This window comes from Trichomycterus rosablanca, chromosome 3 (genome assembly GCF_030014385.1).
Source record: "Trichomycterus rosablanca isolate fTriRos1 chromosome 3, fTriRos1.hap1, whole genome shotgun sequence".
Taxonomy (NCBI): Eukaryota; Metazoa; Chordata; class Actinopteri; order Siluriformes; family Trichomycteridae; genus Trichomycterus; species Trichomycterus rosablanca.
In genome coordinates this window covers 33,725,437-33,737,982 of record NC_085990.1, presented here as the reverse complement: position 1 = coordinate 33,737,982, position 12,546 = coordinate 33,725,437, and the positions used below count along the sequence as shown (strand labels likewise).

Here is a 12,546-nt window from a genome sequence, read left to right as displayed (position 1 = left end):
TTGTTTTTGACAGGCAATTTTTTTTCCTTTATATTCCAGATGTGGACTTTTGTCTAGGACTGCTAACTAGCTTAAAATCAAATATGTTAAAGACATGTAAATCACAATCACAAACCGGAAAATATGGATGAAATAAAAGTGTCACACAGACATAGGAAAATTAAGGAAAAAGTCTTCATCAACACTGATCTCAGAAAGCATGTTGCTGTGTGACACCTACTACGCTGACTGTGTCACTAAGACACCCCATTATTATTTGTAATGGGTGGGTCATGTCTCGCTACAAAAGAGGAAGGCGAAAGCCCGTACCTAAAAGAATGAAAATTAAACCAGGTGTCAGATGCAACAATACTAACAAAAAGGGGATAAGGTAAAAAAATTTTGTGGCCAAAATAACAAAAACAAAGTACCTTGTAACTCAACGTCCCCTAAACTCGAAATCTTTGAAACTTGACGCCGATCGTTGAGAAATTTGTATCCTTAATCCTGTCCGACTGCCACTTTGTTCAACGTTTAGCTTAAACGGTGCGGTAAAACATCATCAAAGTGTGAATATACGAATCTGCATTTGTGTGGAATAACCATCAAATCCACTCTGAAAGCTCCACATGTATCTGTGTTTGTCTGGATGTTCCTCCTGTTTCACTTTTAAACTTGTGTTATAGCTTGAGATGCACTAATGAAATTCCTCCCTCGTTGTTTTAGTACAATAAGTCACGTTGAGTTTTGTGCACCATCACACTCCATAGGAAATAACGGCACAGCCACTGTGCAAAGCTATTGTGCCACTTCTCATGAGAATGCACCCTTACTGAACTCGCTAAAGAATACAGTATTTCAAGATCAAGCATCTCCACGATTAAGAAGCATAAGGAAACAATAAAGAAGTAAAGGTAAAGTGAGGGTTTAATTGTATTTTTGTGTGAAATTTTATTATAATAGTTTCAAAAACAACCCCATTATTTTACATAAGCCTAAAATATATGCAATTTTATGGGACCATGGAACGCATTAACAGGTTTTCCATACATCCTTATGGGAAAAAATACCTGAAACTAAACATCTTCTGAAACTCAACGCCACTTCTGAACCAACTGCCGTCAAGTTTCAAGGTAACACTGTAACACAAAAGACGCAAAACACCAGCGGACCACAACGGTTAAAGTGCAAAGAAAGGGGTCAACTGACAACTGATTGTCACTATATGACAGGTTACTCTGGCTGTCTGTGACAGCCAAGTTCTCAAAAAAAGAAAAATGATAGGGAACCCAAACCAAAACAAGCCAGAGACAGCAATACACAAGCGGCACTCCAACCCCACCAAGCTATGTGAATTTACTGGTGGAGTCTGTTCCAGAAAAGGTCCATCACGCCATCACATTGACCAAGTTCCCAGAAAGCAATAAAAACTGGACTGGAACAAGCCCAGTATCACACAGAGAAAGCAGATTTCCAAAAGAGGAGCTGGCAAATCTGTAAGGAACAAACCATGATATATAAAAACACTCCCACCTGGAGCAAATTAACAATCAATGAGCCGTAGGTTACCTGTTAGTTAAGAGGAACTACACATCATTTACCAGCCTTAACTGGCATGGCAGTTAAAGCAAAAATTCTGCAACCGAGTCCAAATGGACCTCTTACACTCTAATACCTCCTTTAGTTTTTAAGGACTTGAATAAAGCTTAAAGTCCAACCTGTGTAATAAATTAGTAACCCACCATATCTGACCAATAGTTTGTGCCTTATTGTAGCGTTCTTTATTGGGCTATTTAAGTCTAAGTCTTAGTTTGAGGAGTACTAACAAGTGTATGATCCATAAAGTCAAATATTTATAGTTTAGTCATCAACACTTGGAAATCAATCAACCTAAATTCATACCCCAGTCAGCCTTTTAGGATTAAGATTTGTGCTTTGGACTGATTGGATATGTAAAACTCTGAGAGAGATTAATGTTTTTTTAATGTGCAACAGATTTCCAGTGCAGTAGAATAAAATGCATTAGAGACTACATGGCTTTACAAACGGTAAATTATTTTCTGACTAACAGATGTATGAGGTCAACTTTTCGTCAAAAGTGGGTATATTTTTATATAGTCTTTTAAAGAACTATATAGTTCTGAGGAACCATTTAAAGCTTCAGCCATTAAAACACCAGTTTCAGCCTTTATATCACTCACAATACACATACTTTAGTTTCAAAATATCACGTTATGAAAAAAATATTTTCAAACAAAAAATGTTTGGGCGGCACGGTGGCTTAGTGGGTAGCACTGTCGCCTCACAGCAAGAAGGTCCTGGGTTCGATCCCCAGGTGGGGCGGTCCGGGTCCTTTCTGTGCGGAGTTTGCATGTTCTCTCCGTGTCCGCGTGGTTTTCCTCCGGGTGCTCCGGTTTCCTCCCACAGTCCAAAAACATGCCACCAGGCTAATTGGAAACACTGAATTGTCCTATAGATACCTAGCCGCTAGATGCACAAACTAGTGGATAAAAGCCTGGATAAAATAGGGAGGGTTGTGTCAGGAAGGGCATCCGGTGTAAAAAAAAAATTGGCAGAGAAAGAAGAAGAGCATCAGTATAAATGTTTGTATCATTTGTTTAGCCATATTTCACACATTCAGCTCAATTACAAAACCCTTCTACGACTGTTTAAGACTGTTTATGACAGAATGTGAATACACTAATCACATTATATATTTATAAACCCTATCTCTGTAAAGGTTGGAACATTTTGTGAAATGTTGTAAAAACAAAACTGTAATATGTTACAGTGTATCACAGAAGTGAGTACACCCCTCACATTTCTGCAGATATTTAAGTATATCTTTTCATGGGACAACACTGACAAAATGACACTTTGACACAATGAAAAGTAGTCTGTGTGCAGCTTATATAACAGTGTAAATTTATTCTTCCCTCAAAATAACTCAATATACAGCCATTAATGTCTAAACCACCGGCAACAAAAGTGAGTACACCCCTAAGAGACTACACCCCTAAATGTCCAAATTGAGCACTGCTTGTCATTTTCCCTCCAAAATGTCATGTGATTTGTTAGTGTTACTAGGTCTCAGGTGTGCATAGGGAGCAGGTGTGTTCAATTTAGTAGTACAGCTCTCACACTCTCTCATACTGGTCACTGAAAGTTCCAACATGGCACCTCATGGCAAAGAACTCTCTGAGGATCTTAAAAGACGAATTGTTGCGCTACATGAAGATGGCCAAGGCTACAAGAAGATTGCCAACACCCTGAAACTGAGCTGCAGCACAGTGGCCAAGATCATCCAGCGTTTTAAAAGAGCAGGGTCCACTCAGAACAGACCTCGCGTTGGTCGTCCAAAGAAGCTGAGTGCACGTGCTCAGCGTCACATCCAACTGCTGTCTTTGAAAGATAGGCGCAGGAGTGCTGTCAGCATTGCTGCAGAGATTGAAAAGGTGGGGGGTCAGCCTGTCAGTGCTCAGACCATACGCCGCACACTACATCAAATTGGTCTGCATGGCTGTCACCCCAGAAGGAAGCCTCTTCTGAAGTCTCTACACAAGAAAGCCCTCAAACAGTTTGCTGAAGACATGTCAACAAAGGACATGGATTACTGGAACCATGTCCTATGGTCTGATGAGACCAAGATTAATTTGTTTGGTTCAGATGGTCTCAAGCATGTGTGGCGGCAATCAGGTGAGGAGTACAAAGATAAGTGTGTCATGCCTACAGTCAAGCATGGTGGTGGGAATGCCATGGTCTGGGGCTGCATGAGTGCAGCAGGTGTTGGGGAGTTACATTTCATTGAGGGACACATGAACTCCAATATGTACTGTGAAATACTGAAGCAGAGCATGATCCCCTCCCTCCGGAAACTGGGTCGCAGGGCAGTGTTCCAGCATGATAATGACCCCAAACACACCTCTAAGACGACCACTGCTTTATTGAAGAGGCTGAGGGTAAAGGTGATGGACTGGCCAAGCATGTCTCCAGACCTAAACCCAATAGAACATCTTTGGGGCATCCTCAAGCGGAAGGTGGAGGAGCGCAAAGTCTCGAATATCCGCCAGCTCCGTGATGTCATCATGGAGGAGTGGAAAAGCATTCCAGTGGCAACCTGTGAAGCTCTGGTAAACTCCATGCCCAGGAGAGTTAAGGCAGTTCTGGGAAATAATGGTGGCCACACAAAATATTGACACTTCAGGAACTTTCACTAAGGGGTGTACTCACTTTTGTTGCCGGTGGTTTAGACATTAATGGCTGTATATTGAGTTATTTTGAGGGAAGAATAAATTTACACTGTTATATAAGCTGCACACAGACTACTTTTCATTGTGTCAAAGTGTCATTTTGTCAGTGTTGTCCCATGAAAAGATATACTTAAATATCTGCAGAAATGTGAGGGGTGTACTCACTTTTGTGATACACTGTAATTCTTCTGAACCCTCATTTACCTTTATCTTTATAAAAGTACAAAGAAATAACTTAATATTTTGGCTCAAAAAGCTTGCACAGTTGCGAAATAAGAGGAAGATGTATAGAATATTTAGGTTACAACATTTTGACACATTCCACAATAACAAGAAATGGTAACGGTGGTAAAAAGGACGGTATTAAAAAAGGAAAGTGAAATTGCCTTCAGCAAATAACATCACACGAAGGAGCCAACTGGATCAGGACCTTGACAGAGATCTAGAGGCCATATTGGCAGTACCAGCTAAGAGGAAAATTGGCTGCATGACAACAGTTGTCTTCAATATAGCCAGAGAAAGGATTGGTACTGAGGAGGTAAAGAGCAGTACTGGAACACATGTAAACTGTCCTAATAGGAAGGTGAGACAGATTTTTGCAAGTGAGGAAAGAAATCAAGACTCTCAATAAACAGTTGAAAAGATCAATTGTTAAAAAAGGCAAAAAGAACATTGGAAAGGAAGTTGTGGAGAACACCCACAGGGGACGGGCCAAAGATTGGTATTAATCCAACCCCTGAGGAAAAGTAAGATACGAGCGAGCCAACATGGAGAGAAGTCAAAGACATTGTAAAGTAGGCCGGTCAGCAGCTGCCCCAGGACCAAGTGGTAAACCTCATAGAGTACACAAGAGATGCTTAAAACTACTGCACAGGCTATGGAAACTGTTGTGAAGCGTATGGATAAAAGACATTATGCCAGTATCCTGGAGAAGGGCAGAGGGCTGTTTTGCATCAAAGGATGGCATAAAACAAGTACATGGATACATCAGTTCAGAATGAAGCATCCCAGCATGGGGCAAGGGGAAGCAGAAGCAATCTAACTATTGTCTGGCTTGACCTGACAGCTGCATATGGATTGCAACACCATCCATACCACTACAGAAAACTATCATATTCCTATCACATAATAGTAACCATTTACTTCAGTTACAGTTCTGCCAATTTACTGCTCAATTTACAACCAAGTGGCAGGACCTGGAAAAGTGAATTGTAATGGGCTGCACTATCTCCCTAATCTTGTTTATCATGGAATACATATGCTCATAACAGTGGCAGTGAAGGAATCCATAGGGCTGATAATGGAGTTTGGCATTCGTCAATCTCCAATAAGAGGCTTCATCACCTGTACAAGCAAGGTTGAAGACACTTGATGACATGGCAACATGGGCAGGGATGAAATTCAAACCAAGGAAGTCATGAAGTATCGAGATCAGAAAGGGAAAAGTGAACAAGTTTCAGCTCTAAACTTGAGCTGGGGGTTAGGGTCAGGGTTAGGGTTGGGGGGGGGGTTAAGATTATAACGCCTGGGGAAGTGGTATGATCCCTTATTGCACTAACAATAACAGATAGATGAATGGCTGAGGAACATGTATCACATGCTGTCATCTATTTATAATCTTAAGTATGCACATTTTTTTTTAATAAAATTGATAAATATTAATAAATATCAAGGGTTAACGTGTGGCTCAGTGGCACAGCTGGTAAAGTGCCATGTTTCTTGTTCCCTAACTCCCAAAACATGCAGAAGATGGATTGGCAGCTCTAAATTACACATAGGTGTAAACTGTTTGTAAGTGATGCCCTAAAACACATTGGCCCCTCTCCATGTATTCCTGCTGTGCGACCCTGATCAGGACGAAGCGGTTAGTTACAAGAAATAAATAAACAAGGTAAAGCAAACATGTTATAATGAGCGTACCTTCGCTTTCGCACTGTTTCCCGTTGTTTGCACCCATCCCGAAAAGCGCATTGTCTATCCACAACTGCCTGTAACACACATCACGCTTACGCACCGATTCTCTATTACAACACACGCAAAACACACGGCATGTCACAAAAAGCACCCGTCAGAAAGTACGTCCAACTTCAGCAGTGTGACAGAGAGAAAATAGTTTCCTCCAGTCCAAAACCAGCATCATCATGTCCTTTAAAATCTTCTCAGATCACCGTATTCCGTACAAAGAGGCAAGAGTTCAGTACTGATTCAATGATGCGGTCAGGAGTGGAGGATCTCTCTCTCTCTCTCTCTCTCTCTCTGCCCCTCTCTCTCTTCACAGTGAACTTAACAAAACACAGTTTATATTAAAGGTGCAGTCAGTATTTTTTTTTAGATCAGACCATTACTAACGTTTGTATTAGTAGTTCACCTGACATTGCAGCAACTGTCAATAAAATTCATGTTTGATGAGTCTCTGTGGCACCCTAGGCTTTGAGCAAATGATGTAAACTACAAATTTCCATCCAATAAGAAATATACACCGATCAGCCATCATATCATATAGGAGCACTTTGTAGTTCTACAATTACTGACTGTAGCCCATCTGTTTCTCTACATACTTTTTAAACCTGCTTTCACCCTGTTCTTCAATGGTCAGGACCCCCACAGAACCACTACAGAGCAGGTATTATTTAGGTGGTGGATCATTCTCAGCACTGCAGTGACACTGACATGGTGGTGGTGTGTTAGTGTGTGTTGTGCTGGTATGAGTGGATCAGACACAGCAGCACTGCTGGAGTTTTTAAATACCATGTCCACTTACTGTCCACTCTATTAGACACGCCTACCTAGTTGGTCTACCTTGTAGATGTAAAGTCAGAGACGACTGGATATTTTGGGTTGGTTGACTATTCTCAGTCCAGCAGTGACAGTAAGGTGTTTAAAAACTCCATCAGCACTGTTGTGTCTTATCCACTCATTACAGCACAACACACACTAACACACCACCACCATGTCAGTGTCACTGCAGTGCTGAGAATGATCCACCACCCGAATAATACCTACTCTGTAGTGGTCCTGGGAGAGTCCTGACCATTGAAGAACAGCATGAAAGGGGGCTAACAAAGCATGCAGAGAAACAGATGGACTACAGTCAGTAATTGTAGAACTACAAAGTGCTCCTATATGGTAAGTGGAGATGATAAAATGGACAGTGAGTGTAGAAACCAGGAAGTGGTTTTAATGTTATGGCTGATCGGTGTACATTCATAATTGCCTGCAAACTGTCCTTGCTTTATTTTTCTATTTTATTAATGCATTTTCTCCCAATGTAGCGTAGTCAATTTGTCTTCTGCTGCTGGGGGATCCCTGACTGCAGTCGAGGTGGGTATACTGCTGTGGGTATACCTCCGACCAGCGTACAGCCCTTTGCGGAACCTTTTTTTCACCTATGCACTCTGCACAGGCGCCTCTTTATCTGCTAATCAGGGTCCTTTACACAGCGTTTGAAGACCCCACCCACATAGTCCTGTCATCCCGCCCTAGCAGAACCGTGTCTGCTGCAGGCACTGCCAATTATGCCCGCTAGATGGCACCCAGCCAACCAGTGGCAACGCCCAGTTTCAAACCGAGGAGTTCAAAATCTCGGCGCTGGTGTTCTAGCGGAATATCCCGCTGCGCCACCTGGGCACCCCATCCCTGCTTTTTTAATGCATTTTCTCCCCTTCTTCTCTGGACTTTTAGCGTGTCCAATTATCCAATTGCATTATGCTTCCTCTCTACTGATGCCGATCCCCGCCCTGATTGAGGAGAGCGAGACTGACACACACACCCTCCTACAGTGTATCACAAAAGTGAGTACACCCCTCACATTTCTGCAAATATTTCATTATATCTTTTCATGGGACAACACTATAGACATGAAACTTGGATATAACTTAGAGTAGTCAGTGTACAGCTTGTATAGCAGTGTAGATTTACTGTCTTCTGAAAATAACTCAACACACAGCCATTAATGTCTAAATAGCTGGCAACATAAGTGAGTACACCCCACAGTGAACATGTCCAAATTGTGCCCAAATGTGTCGTTGTCCCTCCCTGGTGTCATGTGTCAAGGTCCCAGGTGTAAATGGGGAGCAGGGCTGTTAAATTTGGTGTTTTGGGTACAATTCTCCCATACTGGCCACTGGATATTCAACATGGCACCTCATGGCAAAGAACTCTCTGAGGATGTGAGAAATAGAATTGTTGCTCTCCACAAAGATGGCCTGGGCTATAAGAAGATTGCTAACACCCTGAAACTGAGCTACAGCATGGTGGCCAAGGTCATACAGCGTTTTTCCAGGACAGGTTCCACTCGGAACAGGCTTCGCCAGGGTCGACCAAAGAAGTTGAGTCCACGTGTTCGGCGTCATATCCAGAGGTTGGCTTTAAAAAATAGACACATGAGTGCTGCCAGCATTGCTGCAGAGGTTGAAGACGTGGGAGGTCAGCCTGTCAGTGCTCAGACCATACGCCGCACACTGCATCAACTCAGTCTGCATGGTCGTCATCCCAGAAGGAAGCTGACGCACAAGAAAGTCCGCAAACAGTTTGCTGAAGACAAGCAGTCCAAGAACATGGATTACTGGAATGCCCTGTGGTCTGACGAGACCAAGATAAACTTGTTTGGCTCAGATGGTGTCCAGCATGTGTGGCGGCGCCCTGGTGAGAAGTACCAAGACAACTGTATCTTGCCTACAGTCAAGCATGGTGGTGGTAGCATCATGGTCTTGGGCTGCATGAGTGTTGCTGGCACTGGGGAGCTGCAGTTCATTGAGGGAAACATGAATTCCAACATGTACTGTGACATTCTGAAACAGAGCATGATCCCCTCCCTTCGAAAACTGGGCCTCATGGCAGTTTTCCAACAGGATAACAACCCCAAACACAACCTCCAAGATGACAACTGCCTTGCTGAGGAAGCTGAAGGTAAAGGTGATGGACTAAACCCAATTGAGCACCTGTGGCGCATCCTCAAGTGGAAGGTGGAGGAGTTCAAGGTGTCTAACATCCACCAGCTCCGTGATGTCATCATGGAGGAGTGGAAGAGGATTCCAGTAGCAACCTGTGCAGCTCTGGTGAATTCCATGCCCAGGAGGGTTAAGGCAGTGCTGGATAATAATGGTGGTCACACAAAATATTGACACTTTGGGCACAATTTGGACATGTTCACTGTGGGGTGTACTCACTTATGTTGCCAGCTATTTAGACATTAATGGCTGTGTGTTGAGTTATTTTCAGAAGACAGTAAATCTACACTGCTATACAAGTTGTACACTGACTACTCTAAGTTATATCCAAGTTTTATTTCTATAGTGTTGTCCCATGAAAAGATATAATCAAATATTTGCAAAAATGTGAGGGGTGTACTCACTTTTGTGATACACTGTATATGTGTGCAGTAGCCGACTGCATCTTTTCACAAGCTCAAGGCGAGTTCATATGTGGATCAGCTTTGTGTACGGAGAGCCACACCCTGATCAACACATTATCCCTTGACTCTGTGCAGACGCCATCAATCAGCCAGCAGAGGTTGCAATTGCCTCAGTTACAAGGAGTTCCCTATCCGGCTCCCACTCTGTATTAACAACAGTCAATCTTTGTTCATGTAGCTGCCCAGCCGGTCAGATGGCAGAGCTGAGTTTCGAACAAGTTTGACATGTCAGCTCTGGTATGCTAGAGTGTTTTACCATCCTTGCTTTAAGGCAGCATTTGGCTCTTGAAAATAAATCACTTGGTAGGAACCATAAACTTGTTGGACATCCCATTCTTAATTTATTTCTTATTCTTATTTATTTACTTATTTTTGACATTTAAGACATTCTTTCTTTCTTTGTGTTTTGTTACAGTGAATATATTTTAAGTGATCGTGTTTGGTGGGCACATAAAGCATCAAAAACATTTTCCTTCCTATGGTGACCTCAGTGAAGTGAGCAACATGACATTTGCAAATCTGGTCATTAGCTTAACTTATGTTCCTTGGAACAAGAGAATTATAAACTGATGATGGCAGTGCTCAGTATCCATACTTACTAACGGACTTCAGACAGACCCCACTGAAATAAACGTTAATGCAAAACACTCCAGCGGTAATTCATTATATTTCAGTAAAGACCTCATCGTTGTCAGGATCACGGTGAGTTTATAAGCACCAGAAAACAATGGGTGCAAGGCAGGAGCCCTTCTTGGATGGACAGGACATTAATACACCGGTGGGCAACACAAGCTCACACTCAGTCACACATACCTGGGCAGTTTAGTGCTGCCAATTTATCTTAAGTACTCGCTCTACCAGCTAGCCACTATATTGCCTGTGTCTGCTTGTGACATTTTATTTTGTAGTTTTTTTTAGTCACCAAAAGACTTGAAGCTGTTTTTTTATTGACCATAAAAACATTTTTGCTGCGGCTAGTCTTTAAAAAATACTTCAATATAATCACATAAAGAAGAAAATGTTTGAAGTTTTAGATTAATAATGTAACTTTAACCCATGTGTCAGGAAAGGCTGATAAATTAAAACAATGTGTTCTTTTAAAATGGTTTCATATGCACCAGCAAGGCAATGGGTGTGTTTTTTTCTGGGTTCACAAAGTACAAATGGTGCTCTAGAATTATTTCTATGACATTTCTATTAGATTAGATTAGATTTATGCAACTTAGACTTTTCATTTGGTAGCTTCTATAATCTCATTTAATTTTGTGACAGTCTCCTAATTCCATGTCAGTGAGAGAGTGCATAAAAAGTACATACATCATCTTTTTGCTAAGGATGGGAAGGAAACTTAAATTATCATAAATTAGAAGCTGTTGGAATGTGTGAGACACTGTCCCCGGTCAAGTAAGCTTCTAGCTTTGTAAGAAAGAAGCCCTGGGCTAATATTAGTACTAAAATTTGATACTGATAGCCAAGACAAAGAAAAAGCAGACGGACCATCTGACATGTAAGAAAGAACACTATATTGCCAAAACATGTGGACATCTGACCATGACTGTGTTGGTCATCCTATTCCAAAATCATGCCTCCACTTTTTTTCTATTTTATTTATGCATTTTCTCCTAGTTTCTCCCAATTTAGCGTAGTCAGTTTGTCTTCCGCTGCTGGGGGATCCCTGATTGCAGTGGAGGTGGGTATATTGCTGCTCACGCCTCCTACGACCCACGCGCAGCCCTCACCTGAACCATTTTTCACCCATGCATTCTGCACAGGCGCCTCTCAGTCTGCTAATCAGGGTCCTTTACACAGCGTTTGAAGAGCCCACCTACATAGTCGGTCATCCCACCCTAACAGAAACTTGTCTGCTGCAGGCACTACCAATTATGCCTGCAAGATGGCGCCCAGTCGACCGGTTGCAACGCCGAGTTTCAAACCGAGGAGTTCAGAATCTCGGCGCTGGTGTGCTAACGGAGTATCCCGCTGCGCCACCTGGGCGCCAGCCTCCATTTTTATGGGAAGGCTTTTCACAATATTTTGGAGTTTGTTTAAGGAAATTTGTACTCATTTAGTCAACAGCATCAATGTGTGATGTTTGAGGTCATACCTAATTCACAGCCATGAAAATCAAAATGAGCCATTTCCCGTGTAATATGCAATTTGCTGTGAAATTCAAAATTTAAGGTTTGTGTTTAGCGATTTAATGTTTTTTATTCGCTTAGCATTCAGGTGCCTCACGTTTACTGGTTAATTTGCACTATGAGCCGTTCCTAGTATAACCAAGCATCTTTAGAGTTTGCTGAGTTTATAAAGTAAGAAATAAACTGTACACAGACAAACCATCAGAGAAAAAATACTTTACTGGCTTGTTTTTTTTTTTTTTTTTAATGCATTTTCTCCCCATTTTCCTCCCGATTTAGCACACTTAATTTTGTCTTCTGCTGCTGAGAGATGCCAGATTGCATCCGAGGAGAGCACGTCGCTGTACGCCCTCTTTAGACACGTGCACAGCCCTCCTCTTCTCGCCCCTGCATTCTGCACAGGCGTCTCTTCCGCCAATCAGGGTCCTTACACAGCGTAAGAAGCCCCACCCACCCACACATAGTCTGGCCCCCACCCTGCAGATACGGTGGCCAATTATTATCTGTTGCAGGCACTGCAAATTGTGCCTGCTAGATGGCGCCCAGCCGACCGGAGGCAACAGGCTTGTTCTTTTAAGGCGCAGCACAGACTACATAGAGATGATCACGTGTGTAGAGGAGCACACTTTTTCATTGATTATGGAATCCCCAAAGAGACAAAATGCACTCAATACATAAACACATACAGTACATCAAACATTGTCAGCACACTACACCACAGAAAAGTCTGTTACACTAGCAATCCTACAGCAATTCAGTTAGCAAT

At 42.3% G+C, this 12,546-nt stretch overlaps 1 protein-coding gene across 1 annotated transcript in view; it reads right to left on the bottom strand.

The window, feature by feature from the left end:
- The window catches only part of si:dkey-192l18.9 (F-box/LRR-repeat protein 7), a 59,413-nt gene extending 53,108 nt beyond the window's left edge, over nucleotides 1-6,305 (bottom strand). Inside the window, exon 1 of the mRNA XM_062992050.1 lies at nucleotides 6,150-6,305. Coding sequence (XP_062848120.1) covers nucleotides 6,150-6,186 — 37 coding nt within the window. The 5' untranslated portion in view covers nucleotides 6,187-6,305. The remainder of the gene's footprint in view (nucleotides 1-6,149) is intronic.
- Between the last annotated feature and the right edge of the window lie 6,241 nt (nucleotides 6,306-12,546).